This window comes from Coturnix japonica, chromosome 2, assembly GCF_054131305.1.
Source record: "Coturnix japonica strain WE chromosome 2, WE-NBRP24, whole genome shotgun sequence".
In the NCBI taxonomy this organism is placed as follows: Eukaryota; Metazoa; Chordata; class Aves; order Galliformes; family Phasianidae; genus Coturnix; species Coturnix japonica.
Genome location: NC_140664.1, coordinates 35,880,571 through 35,898,270, shown reverse-complemented (window position 1 = coordinate 35,898,270; position 17,700 = coordinate 35,880,571). Strand labels below are relative to the sequence as shown.

At 35.6% G+C, this 17,700-nt stretch overlaps 1 protein-coding gene across 2 annotated transcripts in view; it reads right to left on the bottom strand.

Annotated features, from left to right (window-relative positions):
- Positions 1–13,225: 13,225 nt before the first annotated feature.
- Positions 13,226–17,700, bottom strand: part of ALKAL1 (ALK and LTK ligand 1) — a 35,056-nt gene continuing 30,581 nt past the window's right edge. For both annotated transcript variants that reach the window (XM_085537381.1, XM_015855580.2), the window contains 2 exons: positions 16,660–16,736; positions 13,226–13,876 (listed from right to left, as the gene is read on the bottom strand). In XM_085537381.1, the coding sequence (XP_085393507.1) occupies positions 16,672–16,736 (65 nt within the window). In that variant the 3' untranslated portion in view covers positions 13,226–13,876; positions 16,660–16,671. The remainder of the gene's footprint in view (positions 13,877–16,659; positions 16,737–17,700) is intronic.

Sequence of the window (17,700 nt, the reverse complement as noted above, 5' to 3'; positions counted from 1 at the left end):
CCTGCACTAGATACTGTAAAACAATCAAACAAATGATACAAAAAAGCCAGACACCCAAACACATGGACACACATCGCTGAGAAAGGAAAATTACTTTAAAATTTTTATTCAGAATCACCAGCCCTACACACACACCTCCACAGTTCACATATTCTTTCTAGATTTGAAACTATACCAGTTGTTCACATGGATCCTTCAGTGTGGGTAGCATTCTCTGTCTATTGGAATTCACTAATAACACTGATAATCACTACTATTAAGAATAGTAAAATAGTTCTTTAGAATCCAGAAGGGAAACTATGGGAACAACAAATAATCCAGGCTCTTATATTAGGCAAACACTGGAATTTGTCAGAGTCCTTTCATTAACTCTAATTTCATGCACAAGATACTGCAAAGCCCAGAGTTAAAAGTGTGCACCTAGGGAGATGGGAATGAGAGATTCAGATCAGTTTCCACATCAGCTCCATATTTAGGGCGTTGGGTTTACATCACAAGGCTGCAGCAATATTGTTGCTTGCTACATGTACTACATGAGGATTTTGTTTTTTTCTAGGCTTAGCTGATAGACTGTAAATAAATAATTGAACCATATGGTTTAGTTCACAGGACAGGTGCTATAGGGTCTTGGTGTCTAAGATAATATTATAAGGTGAGATTTTATGGACCTGATAAAAATACTTTTTTCTGAGGTTGGCAAACTCTTAAAAAAATGGCTTTGAGGATTTAAGAATTAAATATAGGCACATAAGCCCTTGTTGTCTCTGCATTTCCATTTCTTAGAGGCAGAATACAGTTAACATGGATTTCCTAACTCCCAAATTTAATTGTGAGGGTGAATATATTACAAAACTGGCAAGTACTAACATGCCACAGTAATAAAAAATAGGTTCAGATTTGTTTTACTCATTTAAATTAGTTTGTAAAATTAGGAATGAATAAGTACCTCGAGCAAGAATGTTTTTTTTGCACAAAGAGCATTAACTGCATTTCTGTGTGAGCAGCATATGAAGTGTAGAATATAGGAGGATTTGGCTTGGCAAAGTTGTGGTTTGTGTTTGGGTGCTGGGGGGTGCTTCCAGGACCAAGACCCAGTCCCAAGGAGCTTTTGGCTGAAGCTCTGCCTATGTATCCCAACAGCCATAGCACACAGTGTCCTGCAGCTTGGTCTGTAAATAGTCATGGTTTCACTGATCTGTGACTCATCCTCAACCACGAGCACATACCTTGGCCTGGCTTTACCCTGTCTCTGGGGAGGTGTCTCTCTGGGGAGCAGAGACTGCCCTGCCCCTGCCCAGCGCTGTTGGATAGGTCTTGGCTGCTAGCAGACATGTCAGCTGTGGTCACCAGAAGATCTTTCCCTTCAATGGTTTATAGGTTTGGTCAGCTCTCATATTAACACCATTATCACAGAGTCATAGAATCATAAAATTGTTTGAGTTGAATGGGAGCCTTACAAGTCATCTGGTCCAACTCCCTTGCAATGAGCAGGAACATCTACAGCTACATCAGGTTGCTCAGAGCCCCATCCAGCCTGACCTTGAATGTCTCCAGGGATGGGGTATCCACCACCTCTCTGAGCAAACTGTTCCAGTGCCTCACCCCTCTAATCATAAACCAACTTCCTTATATCCAAGCTAAATTTCTCTTCTTTCATTTTGAAACTATTTCCCTCATCTTACCGCAACGAACTCACAACTCCAATTTAGACACTGAAAGGCTGCTATCGGGTCTCTCCAGAGCCTTTTATTTTCCAGGCTGAACAGCTTCAGCTCTCTCAGCCTATACTTGTAGGAGAGATGTTCCATTACTAACTGTGTAAATAAGCACTATTTAATGCTGCATATGACAGTCTTTCATTTCTCACCCTGTCTGTCATGGCCAGAGTTTTCTCACGTCCTGTTCAACTGCCTTTGCATCAACTTGGTAATTTCCCTGCAACCCTGATCTTATGAAAACAAACACAGGGGTCTGATTTACATGTCCATGTACAGTTATGCTGCTGGAAGGTGCAGATTGAAAAAAACTGTAGTGAATTTCTGCTGGTGAGAAGAGGACCCAGATATTGCTAGAAAAAATAGTTACAGAGGACACTCATGATTTCAGAAAGACCAGACATGACCAAGGCATTAAGTGGTCTTTTTCAAAATCATAAGTTGGAAAAACAAAATGCTTGCCTTTAAGAAATGATACAGTGAACTGTTGAGAAAACCAAAAATAAATTTATTATTTCATTAAAAATAAACAAGCAAGCAAACAAATAAACAAACTACTAAGTTAAAAAGTACATAAATAAATTGAGACTAATAAGTATTGTGACATATATCAGTACTAAATACTTGACAGTCAAGAAAATGATAATAATCTCTTCTGCTGATAAAATCATGGAAATAAAGGAAAAATAAAAATAAAATAGAGAGAACGGAATAATTTCTAACCTATTTAATTTTTTAGCGAAATATTAATCTACTTGAGGTAGACTTACCCGGAGCAGCTGAACTTGGAGATTCCAGACTAAATTGGCATTAAGATGCATCATATAACATTCACTGGATGCAGGATACATCAAAGCATTGTCTGCTATGATTCTTTGTGCTTCATTTATCTACTGAGCCAGAGAAGCCACACACTGTCCATCACTTTGGTGTTTCTAATCGACCTAGTACACAGTGATTCAGTTAGCACCAACTCTAATGCAGCAGCATATTGTTTTTGATAATTGGGCACGACTAGTGATTCCTTTTCTGAGTTGTTCACTTGAAAGTATATATCAGAAGTACCTCTTCACAATCAACAGGAAGACTATTTTCTGTCTCATAGGCTACTTGCAGATGAGTTCAGTGAATTCCATGGCCTTGGTTGCTTTCCTGCTATTTCTGCTGTCATCCAGTCTCAGCTCTATCCTGATCAGTTTGGCCTTGCCCCATATCCTTTCAGACTGATAATGCTTTCTTTGGATGCATTTTTTCTTTCCTCATATGTTTGAAAACTACTCATACAGTCACAGGAAACACAAAGAAACCAAACATGAATACCAAAATAGATTGTGTCTTACACATACAATTCCTGCATCAAATGGAAAAAATAAAATAGTATCTCTTTACAAACAATTTGATCGATTACCCTATGTTTTATATCTGATATTCTTTTCCTACTTCTTTCACCTAGGAGGAGCATGTTCATAGCAACCCACAAATCATCTATTTTCCTTTCTCATTCTTTCCTTTCTTTTTCTCCTTTCTCATTCTTTCCTTTCTTCCTCACGATACCAGTGATTTCTCATCTGTTTTGTTTTTTTTGTGAGGTTCTTTTTTGTTTGTTTGTTTTTCACATAACACAAGGATTTGTTTATCCAACATCATCAGATTGGGAAAACAGTGTCTTTACTATAGACATACTAATGCAAAAAAAAAAAAAAAAAAAAAAAAAAGTTTCTTCAGTTAGATTGCAGATTTTTGATTTATCCAAAGTTACTGAATTTCTCCATCCCTCTTTTTCCATTTACTGTGTAGGGAAATTTAACAACTTTATTCTTAAATTAGATAGGATGCATTTAGCACTGAACAGATGAAAAAATTCCAGGAGTAAACTCAATATTATCCAGCAATGCTTCTACTTAGAGAATATTTATGAATGCCTTGGCGTATAGAATTTGAAGCATTGCTTTTGGGGATAGAAGTATAAACAAAAGAGACACTGCCCAGATTATTTCTTCAGCCTTGCTAGCTGATTTTGGGCAAAGCAGCTGATGACATAAGTCAGCAAGCAACATCAGAATTTGCAGCTTTCTCAAGATAGACAAAGTAGGTGAACCTACTGAAAGTTTAACCTAAACCATCTAGACTTCAGAAAAAATAATTTTACTGTCTTACAAATCATCGTGAATTATTTAAAAAGTAACACAGGAACAAGAAAAAGTACTCAAATTATATAAACTTTGTATTTTTGTATCCTCAAATATAGGAAAAGTACTTTGTAACTGAAGTTGCTATTCCAATTATGGCTTTTGGATAGAGAAAACATCAAAAAGAATAATAATAAGAAGAAAACATATAGAGTAACATAAAATTAAGAAATAAATTCTATCACTTATTTTCTCACAAGAAAACAGATTTTCCAGAAAATAAGTTATGAAAGAATAATAATTTCTTGTCACACTAACAGATTAAAGAGATTTTCAGACCTTGTTCTGGCCTCCTTTTAATACAGAACAGTAACTCTTCCACACAGATGTAGGACTCAGTTGTCCTACATTCAGATAAAGATAACTGGTGTCAAAGTCTCAAAGTGTTGATTTCTCTGTGATACAAGTTTATTTCCTACACTTCCTCTTCATTTTTTTAAAATAGACTCTTATCTTCCCATCTCTGCTAAGATTCAACAAGAAAGTACTCAGCTGTTCGGATAAATCCAGACTATTTGATGGACAAGTGGGTCCTGACATGAAAATTTTACTCGGAAACAGCAGGTAACATATTTAAGATTGCCCTGGTTACACCAGAAAGAGAGAAGCCTTGCTTTAAAAATAAGCTAGGATAGCTAAGAAAAGCACAGGACTGCAATTTATTTACAATATACAATTTGTATCAGCTTACGAGCATTTGGTTAAAGCATTTATCGTACCATTTCATTACATCATTTGTTGTATCATGTTGTCTATACTGAGGAACAGACAACAATTTACGTGATGTAAACTGTTGTGAACAAAAGACAGTAGCGATTCTTAAATGAAAGCATCACGGCATAGTGTGTCCTGTATTTCTGGTTGACAACACAAAAGGCACAAATGTAACAGAAGACAAGTTCTGAGCAGATCACTAAAAGAGCACATATTGAACACAAACTTTTTTGAATGAAATACTACAATCCACACTGCTGTTTCTGGACTACTTACCCACCCTCACAGATTAGGTACGGCACAGTGAATATGATGAACAAGTGCTGCTGAACACCAGATGGCACAAAAGCAATTCTAATGTGATCTTCTTTATCACATAACCCTAACTTCACGTTCTTTGAAGACACACACCACTGATGTGAATTAGCACAAAAATGCCCCCTGCAGTCACAAGGCTCTTATGAACATGATCTTTCATCATGTCTTTCTTCATGTTTTATATCAGCTGATCCTTGTCATGATTCAGATACACAAAGGACATATGGAGCAGATATCTGGCATGCAGGGACTTCTATCTGGCCAAATGGGAAACAGGCCATGGAGGACATAGAGAGAAAGTCACTTTCATCACAAGCCAAGACTATGGGAACCGTTCTAGACATTAGCAGACCGTTTTGTAGTAGATCTTCATGTTCAGCATGGAAGAAGATGCAAAGCATATTCCATGACAGCCAAAATAAATAATTTGATTAGGACTCCCTTATTCTTATATTTTTGTATGAAACATCAGAAACATTTGCCATGGTGATGACAAAATACTTAAATTTAGTGCATAAAATACCACCTTGCTGTTCATTTGCAATTTTTAATGTTGCAAGTAATGATTTCTTGCAGTAAACAATTAGGCCAAAGACTGTTTGTTGTTTAAGTATACAGACAATAATAATAAGCCTTCTAAAATACCAGATCTTCCTTATTTTGTAAATAAGTTTTTAATCATAACCTGATTTCTATCCTCATGTGATTAAATGTCATAGTACAGTAAGACTATCTGGATATTTGGTAGTCTGAATCACTTTGGAGAGACATTATCTTTGTCATTTCTTTCTCTTTAGCAATTGCACAATCCTTGCAAAACTGCTTACGGTCAGCCAATAAACACACATCAAATGCAGTGTTAGGATAATGATGGGAAAATGTGGAAGTGTTTTTAAACTAAAGAAAAAAAGTAACTGTGTTCTTTCAGCTTTCAAAAAAGTTAAGTTAAATAAAACAGTTGTTTCATATATCTAATCTCCCATCAGCCACTAAGCCAGGAAAGCCAAAACTACATATATCAGTAAGTAAGGAAACAATAACAGAGATATTTGGCTGGTTCTTGCTCTTCTTGTGCCTATTACAAAGTTGTTAAGGAAGATCACTGTTTTTTAGGAAATTTAAATTTCTTTAGGGAGGAGAAGTGTCAATCAAAGCAGTTTTTATTCTTTAACCTGCTTTAATAAAGATGCTTCAGACAAAAGTGTTTTTGCAACTCAAATTACAGTCATCAAGGTTATTTGTGTGGTACTGGTACAGCATCAATAAAATGGCATTTTCCTGCTGTAAAGAAAACCGTCTATCACATTTTCCAAGACTGTACTTAATTTTAGACTGTAGCTGTTGCCAGTCTCCTGAAGTCTTATTTAGAAAGAAACAGGGAGGGGGGGAAAAAAGCATAGAGTTTAAGGACAGAAAGGATCATTAGATGATCCAACTTTTTATATGTTGCAGGTTAACAGATCTTTATTTGTTTAGATACTTATTTAGCCTGATAATTCATTAAGCTAGTGTACCTTTTAGAAAAGCATCCATCCATAATTCTTTCTTGATATTTCCAGACACTTTATCATACCTCTTGATAGATGAACTTTTTGAACAGATTATTAGTGATTTAAGACCATCACAAATTTGAATCTGCATAAAAACAGCTTCCAGCTTTTGGTCTGTATTGTAACTCTGTAAAAATTTATGAAGTCCCTTTGTGCTTTCCCTTGGGAAAGTAATTAAACATGGAAATCTATTCAATACTCTGTAGCCTTTAAAAATCCACTAGGCAGACTGAGCCCTTTAATTCTCTCATTCTAACATACGCTCTCCAACTTTCAGACATTTGTATTCCTTCCCTGTATTCTGTCTGTACATGCAACAAATGTACTTACCTTCTAGCTGTATAGATAAGATATAGTTAACATAAAGATAGAAGGCCACACAGATAAGATATACAGAGTGATGCTACATATTAAAAACACAGCACCGTTTTTGGCTCTCAGGTAAATGTGTTTTAACAGATCTAATATGAAACCTGAACTCTTCTCAGAGTTTTGGGGATATAATCCTTCATTCTGTTTATATTGTCTCTGTTTCATATTCCTAGATATGTAGTCATGCTTTTGTAAATATTAATGCAATGCATTATAAATCAGTATTGTCATCTGACAATACATGTGATCACCACATTTATGTCATTATTTAACATTATTTTTACTAGCAATAACTTCATACTTCCAATACAGATCAGAAGTATTTAATAGGCTTTAAAACATTAATTCCCTCGCTGGCCCTTTTCAACAGCATCCCCCAATTAGTAGCAGATTGTCATAAACAATTCATTCAAAATCAGCTTGTTAGCTATTTCTAATTTGTTTGAATGTGCCCTTGGATGCTACCCAAACAAACAAACCAAAAAAGCCAGGATATAAGGAACACACACACACACAAAAAAAAAAAAAAAAAAAAAAAAAGAAGTGATCATGGCAGTTTATTAAAATCAGAACACATACCACTTTCTTTAAGAAAGACTGACTGAATTCACCTCTCTGTCACATGCAACCTGACTGTATCAACAGGCTTAGAATTTAATGGGGAAAAAAATAAGAAAACCAATCAGTGTGAGTTCTCATGTTGTACCCCCAGTATAGTCCATGACAATTAAGATTTTTACAAACTGAGGCAATGAGGTAAATAAGCCTGCCCTCCCATAGTTTCTAGTCTTCTATTTGTTCAAACAAGCAAATTATTACAGAATCATCAAATTTCAGGATATCTGAGGCTGGCAGATCTCTCTAGGATCATCAGGCCCAATCCCCAGCTGCAGCAGGAACTCCAGAGCAGGGGTCCAGGCCCACATCCAGGCAGATGCTGAAGGTCTGTGAGGAGCAGAACCCACACAGAGCCTTTGGGCAGCCTGTGCCAGTGCTCCATCAGGTACAAAACAGACAGCATTTCCCCTCCTTGTTCAAAAACCTGAGTATGCAGAAGGAGATAGGTAAAGGAGAAGGTAAAGGCAAAGAACATGTATTTTTTTCATAAAGACTACAGCCACAGAAACACAGTATAGGCCAATAACAGAATACATTTTCCAAAATACGTGCATAGGTTAAAACATGGTGAATAAAAACTGTGACGTTATTGATTTGATTGTGTCTTGCCAAGTCCCATCTCTTCTTCTCTCCACTTTCCAGATCCCTTTTTACCTTCTGGCATATAGTAACAGGAAAGAAGAAATTAAAGTCTCAGTTTTATTAGTGAGAGACATAAATCACAGAGAGTGAGTCCAGTCTCAGTATAACATGGAAGTGTTGTTTTGTTCTACCAGTGCAACTTGTCCAGTTAAGAGGTTATAGAAATTCAATTTAGAGATGATAGATGCATACTGAGATTCTTCCACTGGAAATTTTATCTAGTTATCATCTTCCTTGAGATATTTTGCAAATATCATGTTGCAAACTATTATTAGACCTTATGTTATTTTTAAAAATAACAATTCCACACGACAGTATTACAGTACATGTGCCTTCTCTGGCTCAAAGCTAGCAAGCATCATGATGAATTAGACATAAGTTATGAGATTTCCATGGAGGAAAGAATATTGGACCTGTGAAAGAATGTTATAATACAGCTGTAGCAATAATTCCAAGTAGCTTTCAGACACTGAAGTCTTAATAAACTTAAACACTTGTGTAAGCCAGATTTATTGATGCAGTTTCACTTATTGAGTGGGTTCAGAGTTTTCTTTTCTGGGCACAGCACCAGCTGGAAAGATGCCTTGGAATATGCATTCCCTCATCCACAAGATATTCTACTGAAAACATCACATACCTTTTCTTCTATACCTTGTCCTTGTACCATATGTATTGTCAATATTAAAAAATAACATAGTTCACTATTTTGTGCTGTACAATCTAAAGCTGAAGCAAGCCAACAAGACTTTTATTCATTGAATTGTGATATCAGTTAACAGGACTCACACCTGAGATAGCAGGTTTCTGACAGTTCCTGTGTGGGATCATCTTGAATATCTGGATACATTTTTACAGTCTTGATTTTTAAAATTATTTTATTTATTTATTTATTTTTAACTAGGAAAGAGATAAGTTTGCTCTAACTTTTGTGTCTACACACTTATTAGGTACATTCTTGGCATTCAGTCATGCCACCTTAGACTGTCCTGTTTTGTGTTTTTGCTTTTTAAGTTTTGTGTGATTCCATTTTGATGTTGGTTTAGTAACCTTTAGGAACTTCTGTCTTTTCCAGGATCACTTGTTTTGTCAAGAACATAGGTTTCTTTCCTCATCTATGAGGAAAAGTAGTTCTTCAGTTGGCATCAGCATTTATATCTGTTCTAAGCCCAGTTAGATTCTAGCCCAGTCCTAGTGTAATAAAGTACATGCAATGACTAAAATACACTGTTTTATCTCATGTTAATAAGTTTGCAACTTAGAAAAAACATTGAATGGACAAAGAATTAAGGTGTATGGAATTACTTGGTCATTGTTTTAAAATACAAATGCTAAAATGGAATTCTAATGTCAACAGAAAAAATGTCCAGGAGATGAAGAACAGCTGTACAGTAGAATAAGAGACATATATAGAGAACAACAGCTAAAAAAGAACAAGAGGTTTGGAAAAAAGAGATCCCTCATTTTTATAGAGCTGACTTAGCTGCCATTCAACAGCTTTCTAGGAAAATAAATACAGTTCAGTTCAATAGGTCAAAATTTTCAAGGCTGCTAAATAAATAGGCCTGCTGACCAAAACATTCCAGAGAAGATACATCCCTTGCATCCCCATTACTCTGAGCAGAATGTAATAACTCTTTTTTTTTTTTTTTTTTACTAAGAAGAGATATAAATCCTGAACTTCCAATATATTACATGTAATTGATACAGTTTTCCTTCTGATCCAATTATGATGTTCATGGCATATTTTCTTACAACTTCCTACAAAGTGTCAAATTTTAGATAATAACCACACAAATTATGGCTTCTAGCTATCAATTTGTCTCAAGTTCCAACTTTTCATCAGTAGAGTATGATGAAAGTATACTTGGATACTCCTGCTCCCAGCAAATTCAAATCATTAGCATTTCACAGTCTGCTTTATAGAAAGTAAGGCAGGTTATCATGGAGAAGGTAATCATGGAGAAGAACTTGATCCTCTTCATCCAGAATCTTTAATTGGGAAACATAGCTTTAGGTAGCTCAGAGGTCAGCTTAAATGTGAAGTCCCTGGCACATAAATACAACACAAAGCATTTCATAAATATTTGTCCAGAAGTTGGACAAATTGTCATCCTTAAGAAAGCTGCTAAATATTTCAAGTTCAAAGTTTAGAGATCCAAAAATATTAAACAACATCTTTATATAGCGCATTGACTTGTATCACCCAGTAACATAAGGAGAGAGTAAAATATGCTTGAAGCTCTTTGATGACTGCACTATTAATTCATTGTGCCCAATGAAAAATAAGGAGATTGTTAAAGAAGCAAGATAAAGATAGTTGTGTCTATGTACTGGACATATAGAGGTTCTGAGAGAGAGCTAATTTACAGAAAAATTTTTGCATCTTCAAAGTCACAGTGACTGAGTATAACTGACAGAGCCACAAAGAGTAGTCAGCCCAGCCTTGTGAGGTGCAGTGAAAGGTTGAGATTTCCCCCCATGGAAACATGGGGGAAAGAATATTGGACTCAAGAGTGGCTGGGCTGAATACTTGCTTCCCCAGTGCAACAGCCACTCATCCTAGCCGTCTTCACCAACTAGATGTTCCACTAAATCTCCCTGTGCTAGGCTGCTCTGATATCTGGGAGAAATGCCTTTATTTCTGTTTACCATCTTTATTTCTCCTATAAGACCTTTGTGGTTTGGGGATTTCATATATGATCAAGAGGGTTGAGCGGCATCCAAAGGGTGCTGACTTATTTTTCCAGGAAGAAATAATTAAAGGTTTCCAGTTCCCACTATATCCATCTGCCATTTCTCTGCCAGAGGATAGATATTATTTACCTATAGTGGTTTTCATTACTAATTCAGAAGTCTTTAGCGCAGTGAAAATGTCTGAGAATCTATTAAACAGAGTGAAAGATTGGATTGAGACATTACTTCAGCTGCTGGAGCTGCCCCTCTGCAATATTCTCTATCAGGACAAAAATTAGACAGAACCTCTTAAGCATGAAAGGAAAACATGCTTACAGGAAAACCATAAGCAAACCTTATTTTCAAAGCCAAACTGTTACTTCAGTTTAATAATATGGAAAAAACTAAAGGAATGCTGTAAGAGAAAACACGTTTGCTTAACTTAGAAAAATGCAAAGCTTACATAAAAGCATCTCCTCTCATATTTTAGAATCATGGTTCTTCATCTTCCTTTCAAATAACCACCTTCCAAAATTGGTCCCTACAATTCAGGACCCTTAACAAACTTTAAAACAAAAAAGATTAAATAGTGTAATTACTCTGTTACTCAACTTGGTGATTTTTTTATACTACTAATTTTAGTAGTTTTACATCTAAGCACTACAGTGAAGAATAGAGATAGGTGAATAGGAGAAATAATGGAGGGACAGTACAAAATATCTAGTTTAAATTCCAGAGACCTGAAGCACACTGAGCAACAAAAAGTCTCTAACGCCTAGAAGAATATAATACATGCCACAGATTAGTCAGAGAATATTTGTTTTCAAACAAAATAAAAATAAAACCCCCAAAACATAATAAAAACAACAACAAAAAACTACCAAACCACCAAAAACTGAACTCTAAACTACAGAACTTCTAGGAAATTATTAGAATGGAAGATTTGCCTTCTGTAACTCCTTTCACACACTTTAACAAAATTTTAATTCGGTGTACAAATCTATGCTTAGTAACCTTATAATATTTGCGAATCTTCCCAGAAGTAGAAGTTGAGTGCTCAATAGGAAGCTTTTATTCTGATAAAGGTGAAGCTCTTGATTTAGCACATTAATGTCCAGAAATTGCATTAGACAAACCAACTGAGGCTTTCTAATTAGTCCTCACTTCCCAGAAGCTTCTTATCAGAAGAGAACATATTTTTTGCTACTCCTTTCATTATCATCAGTAGACCTTTCCTAAGGAATTAAAAAGAACAATTTTTGAAAATAAATAAGTAAATAAATAAATAAAAGGCTAAAGACAGAAGCTTTTCTCAAAGCCCCTGATCTCTATCCTAAAAGAGAAACAAGGTTACCTATCTCACCAACAGTGATTTTACCTATATTTTTTATTTTCACCATGAATATTCCCTACCACATGGATTAGAACAAGGCTTGAAAACTTTGCTCTTGTCAAATGAATACAATGGCAGTAAATTTGAGAAATAACTGCTAAGAATAAATACAAACAGCATTTGACAGCCTTCCAAGGACTACAGAAAGAGTAACTAAATCAAAAGCTGTGAGTAAGGAGCAGCTTTCAAACAGGTGCTTCAGAATATTATTGCCAAGGCAGAATGTGACATCACCTGCAGAAGGTGTGAACTGAACTGATTGATGTGTCACAACAGTTTCAATACTGAAAGGCAGTGAACAATTTATAAAGAAGAAACAAATACCCTCTGGATGTGAAGTAGTTGAACATCTATATGCTTATTCAACAAGGAATTCCAGAACTAAGTTTCACTGCTATTTTGTACACAGAGAACTGTTGTCCATAGAACAGCCTATGCTGAAGGAAAAGATAGATTGATTCCGAGTGGAAATTTCTTAACAGTCAATTAACAAGCAGAACTGTGACCTCAGCACAGTGATCAACATGCATTGTCAATTACTCTACACCTAACCATAAATGCCTCACTTCTCACTTCATACTAAGTTCACTGTATAGCAATAAAAAATCTTTGTGAAGTTTGCAAAAAAAGGAAAGCTGAGATAAATGAATATTAAATGCTACCATCACAATTTAAGTAAGATTCAGCACCCGTGATCTGGATTCCTCACAAATAGGAAAGCTTGATCTGTTGCAAGCAAAAAGTTTTCATTCTATTCTACAGTTTCATACAATTTGACATTATTTTTAATCTATGGGGCTCTTTCATAAGCTCTCTTCACTCGCCAAAAGGTTTCTGTTGTCCACAGTAGATGAACGACACATTTTTATTGGGGTCCCATTGAACAGAATTTACCTCTTAAAAATAAATTCTGTAAAAAAAACCTAAAAACAATAGTTTGCAGTTATCAGTGGAAAATTATTTCCGCTTTTCAAGGCTAGTTAAGTTTACATATTAAATAATTGACCTCTTAATAAATGTAAATAACCCCAGGGAAAACAGTTTATTTTTATGTTCTTTATTCCATCAAAACTGCATTGCAGTTTTCCAGTCTTTATATTTACATTATTTGCAACTCTTTCCATAAGTGCCAGTACAAATGTAACTGATGATAATCCAGAATAGTCATACAGTTGTTCCTGAAAGCAAGGTGCATTTCTGAGCATTTTTTTTTTCTGATGCGCAATAATATATATATTAACAAAGCTTCATAATATAAAATATCTTCCATGGCAAGTAAAACTTCCCCACAACTTATTCAGATTTCAGTTACATAGACTTCTGCATTTCAAGTTAGTGCAAATAATGAAAGTAAGAGCCTGAGCAAAATGATGTAAATACAACGGAACAAGAGAAACAGCAAAATTTTCCCAACTCCCTGCATATGATTATAACATTTAATCAGTATATTATTAGTATTCTTTATATACAATGTATTTAAATAAGTGGCTTGTCTGAACTATAGGCAACAAATTTACAAATTAAAATAAAATAATGTTTTACACAAATATGGAATGTCCAACAAATATATGAAAATAAAATGCATCTAGTAACAAAATGACATAAATCAAGAAGGTAAAAGATGTCTTCTCTGTCCTGGAAGATTTCAAGGCACTTTCTTGGCAAATCAGAATTCTCTCCTTAGTAGGAAGTCTGAAAGATAAAATGATGTGCCATTTTAAAACTAGTTTCAAAACACAGAAGACTGCTTAGTGTACTTCTGATTTTTGCAGTTTTCAGTTATCTTCAGATTGCCTAAGTCTTCACTCCAGACCACCAGTGGGTCTTGCTTTTCTGCAAACATTGATGAATTTGGCCATGATAAATGCTCAGTGTTGATGCAAAGATGTTTAACACAGTGCTTCATCTGCTCATCTCAGAGAAAAATCACCCATGAAAATAGTTATGTGCTTTCGTAGATACTGAGTTCAATCAAATGCTTCACTGCCATTTACAAGCATCTGATGTAAAAAGAAACTCTCAAAGCCCTAACAGCAGTCCACTCCACCCAGCAGTGTGGAGGCCACCCTCCCTGGCCTTCTCCAAGGTGCTGAAGCAAGTCCAAAGCTGTACCCCCTGGCTCCTGCTGCAGCATGATACCACCTCAACGTGAAAAACAACTTTCCAAGACAAAGTTTCATTTCCAACACATAAAGACCACATCTCCTTTCCTGCTCAGATACTTGCAGGGCAAAGAAGAAACTACCCATGTTATAGCATTGCAGTTCTCGTTTTGAGGAAAAGGTAGCCTCTTTTAGTACTCTAAGACAAAATGTTTAAAGATATCTGACAGAACAGTTGACCTTCTTTCTTGCAGTCAACTGAGCACCTCAGGACTCTCACTAGGTTTTAAAGCAAAGGTAAATTCCCTCATGTAAAACATTAGCTAGGACCCAATCCACGGTAAACTACAGTGAGGGTGGAGAGGAAAACAGATCCTCTGTGCCAAAAGCTAGAGTAGATGGAATCACCAAATCATGCTACAAATCCAGTGTTACTAAGGGAATAACATAAGCAATTCCCATGCTTATGTTAGTTTAGCCAAAAGGAAGGAAGAAAAGCTTCTGCTGCCCTTCATCTTTCACATGAAAATGTACATTGATACCTGCTTTCATGGAAACTATCCACTCCATCTACGCAGTGGAGGAACAGCAGAAGGGAGCACAGAGGAAGCAGAAAAACAGTCAGATCATGTATCTGCTTTTTCCTGTAATGCTCTCTCTATTTTTAACAGAGTAAAGAAAAAGTCAGCCTAGAGACAATTTTATATGAACACGGTGTACATGAGCTGCTAACATGGCTTACCCTCCATGAGTAAGCTAACATGGCTTAACATCCCTTTCCTACATGTCATCTTATAGTATATGTTTGGCAGGCAAATTAGAACAGCTGGTTTTGCAACTCAGGAACAACTTACGGTCTTTTCATATTTTAAAGCTGGAAATGGAATGTGATAGTGGCTTATGTGCTATGAGTATGGAAGCAGACCTTTGAATCACCAGATTGAAAGAAAAGGGAAAAATGTACTAGAACACTCAGAAATGTTTCTGAAAGGACAAGCCATGAAGCCAGGTGAATGAAAAACAGATAATATAGATGAAAGCTCATAAAATGAGGGATTTCCAGGATGCTTTTGAATGTAGAGGTTTGAATAAGAAAACTAACAAGCATACTGTTTTGCAGGGATGCAAATATATATATAAATAAATAAATAAAAATAAAAATAAAAAATAAAAAAATAAAGGACGCTCAGAAAGAATTACTGGCAAATGTCCTGACAAAGTAATAACATCCATAGCCAGTCTCAGGTTTGGTGCCCTGATATATTCAAAACCATGTGCAAGACCCAGAAAGCAAGAGGCCAAACAGACCGGAAAAAAAAAAAAAAAATAGCTGAGAAAATAAATGAAAAGGAAAAAGAAAATACGTCATTTTTTCTCAGCACTGAATTATTCCCATATTCTTCTAAGCATTTTTGCACAACCACCAAAATGAATCCTACCTCCACTTGGAAATCAAATTAACTAACACTGACTCATATCCTACTCTTTCATTCTTATTCTTGATTAGTATGAATTGAAGTCTTGATTCAGGAAGAAGTGACATACACAGCTCCACCAAACTCCAGGCAGTATTTGACAGAAGGAGGTTGTGAGATGAAACAAAAAAATTTAAATACATCACTTTTCCATTGATTTTGTATATATTTCTTGGCCCATAAAAATCAGTGCTGTTTTTCAAATTAATATGAAATGTGCAAACATCTCATTAATATTCAACATACTAGAGAACAGTTCACTTGAAGATACTTCTTTCATCAGTGATACTGCTGTTTAATTAATGTATTTAACATGTTACTTATGAGCTGGTACCTTTCACAGCTTGTTAATTAAAGACTTCAAAATTACTACATCTTTATGTTCAGTTTACTACCACCACTATTTATGTTATTAACCTTAGATGAATTCTTAGAACATAATTTGAGAATGAAAAGAGGTCCTGACAATGAATGAAGTGATAGGACATCTATTAATATTGCAGTCCTGAGACCAAGACCTTCTTTTTCCATGCATTAACAATAGAGACTTCTTATTTAAAGGCTAGAAATGCACTGATCACATCTTCATGCATTTTTTAAGTTCACCAACTAGTCTTCTCAAAGTTTTGACAGCAAGATGTGACCCAGAACATAATTACAGTCTACAGTGCCACCAGGGACTGGTAGGGCATTATAATGGGGCTTGTATCAGAGACACCAGTGCTTCCATATATTTCCATTACTATCTAGTCAGTCTTAATAGCAGTGCCAGAGTTCCATGCACTATTTATATCATGTTTCTATGTGTACATGCAAGGACAAGGTACAAATGTGAAATAAATCATTAGACTATTAAATTATTTTAAAAGAATAGTGAAAAAGAAAAAATGATACTTACATAGCAAACATCCTAGGACTGTGTACACAAAGGGCTCATTGCTAATCTTGTTAGCAACCTTGCACACCTTTTATAATCTAAAAAACAAAAAATACCATCAATAATGGACCTCAACTGCCAGATGCTCTCAAACACTGTAAAATTAAAGGTAGGACTTGTAATAGATTTTCAGGCTTTCAACACAATAATGCAATTCTCTGATAGAAATCCATTACATTATGACTGCAAGATGCAAAATTATACTTCATTCTATCTTGGGCTCTAGAGGAAACGTGAGTAACGGCAGCAGTTCAATTTCTACTCTTAAGACGTATAAGACAAAGTTGAATTCCCAGCTTTACCCGAAGGAACTTAACTCATTACTTGGGAGGCTACTCTAATAAGCAGACTATGAGGTATTCTGTCACCAGACTCTCAAGCTTTTCTATTGTTCCACTTACTATTGACTTTGATAGGAATCCATATTTTCCATGTCTTCTAATCATTCTAAACCTTCTAATCATAAGACTAGAGACACTTGTTCTCCTGCTGTGGTGCCCTTCATTCAAAGGACCAGTTGTACAAAGTGGTCTCTGAGCCACTGCCTGATGGAAATCTTAACTATTTGGTAAATAGAAAGTGCATTTTTCTTCTCTTGTTTTGTAAGTTTCTTGTCAGAAAACTTAACAGAAAATGTGCCAAACAGCAAGAGACCAAGTGCCAACCTGGGATCTGTGCTTCAGGGAATATTTGTAAAAAAAAAAATAGCATATAACCATATCAGCAGGAGAGGACGTTAGTCATCCTTAGACATTCTGTGGCAGATAGGGTTTTCCCAGAAAGAAAATAACAACTCCCTCTAAAGAGACACAAAAAGATCCTGGCTATGATCAACCTCAATAACTATTCTAAATCTTGGTGCCAGATAAGGTGGAGACAGTTCTGAGAACTGAACTCTGCTTCTAGATCAACAGAACATTTCAGGCTGAATGAAACTCATTGTCTGGTTCAGGTCTGGCTGAAGAAAAGGAGAAATAAAACTTGATTTGGTTTTAATGACAT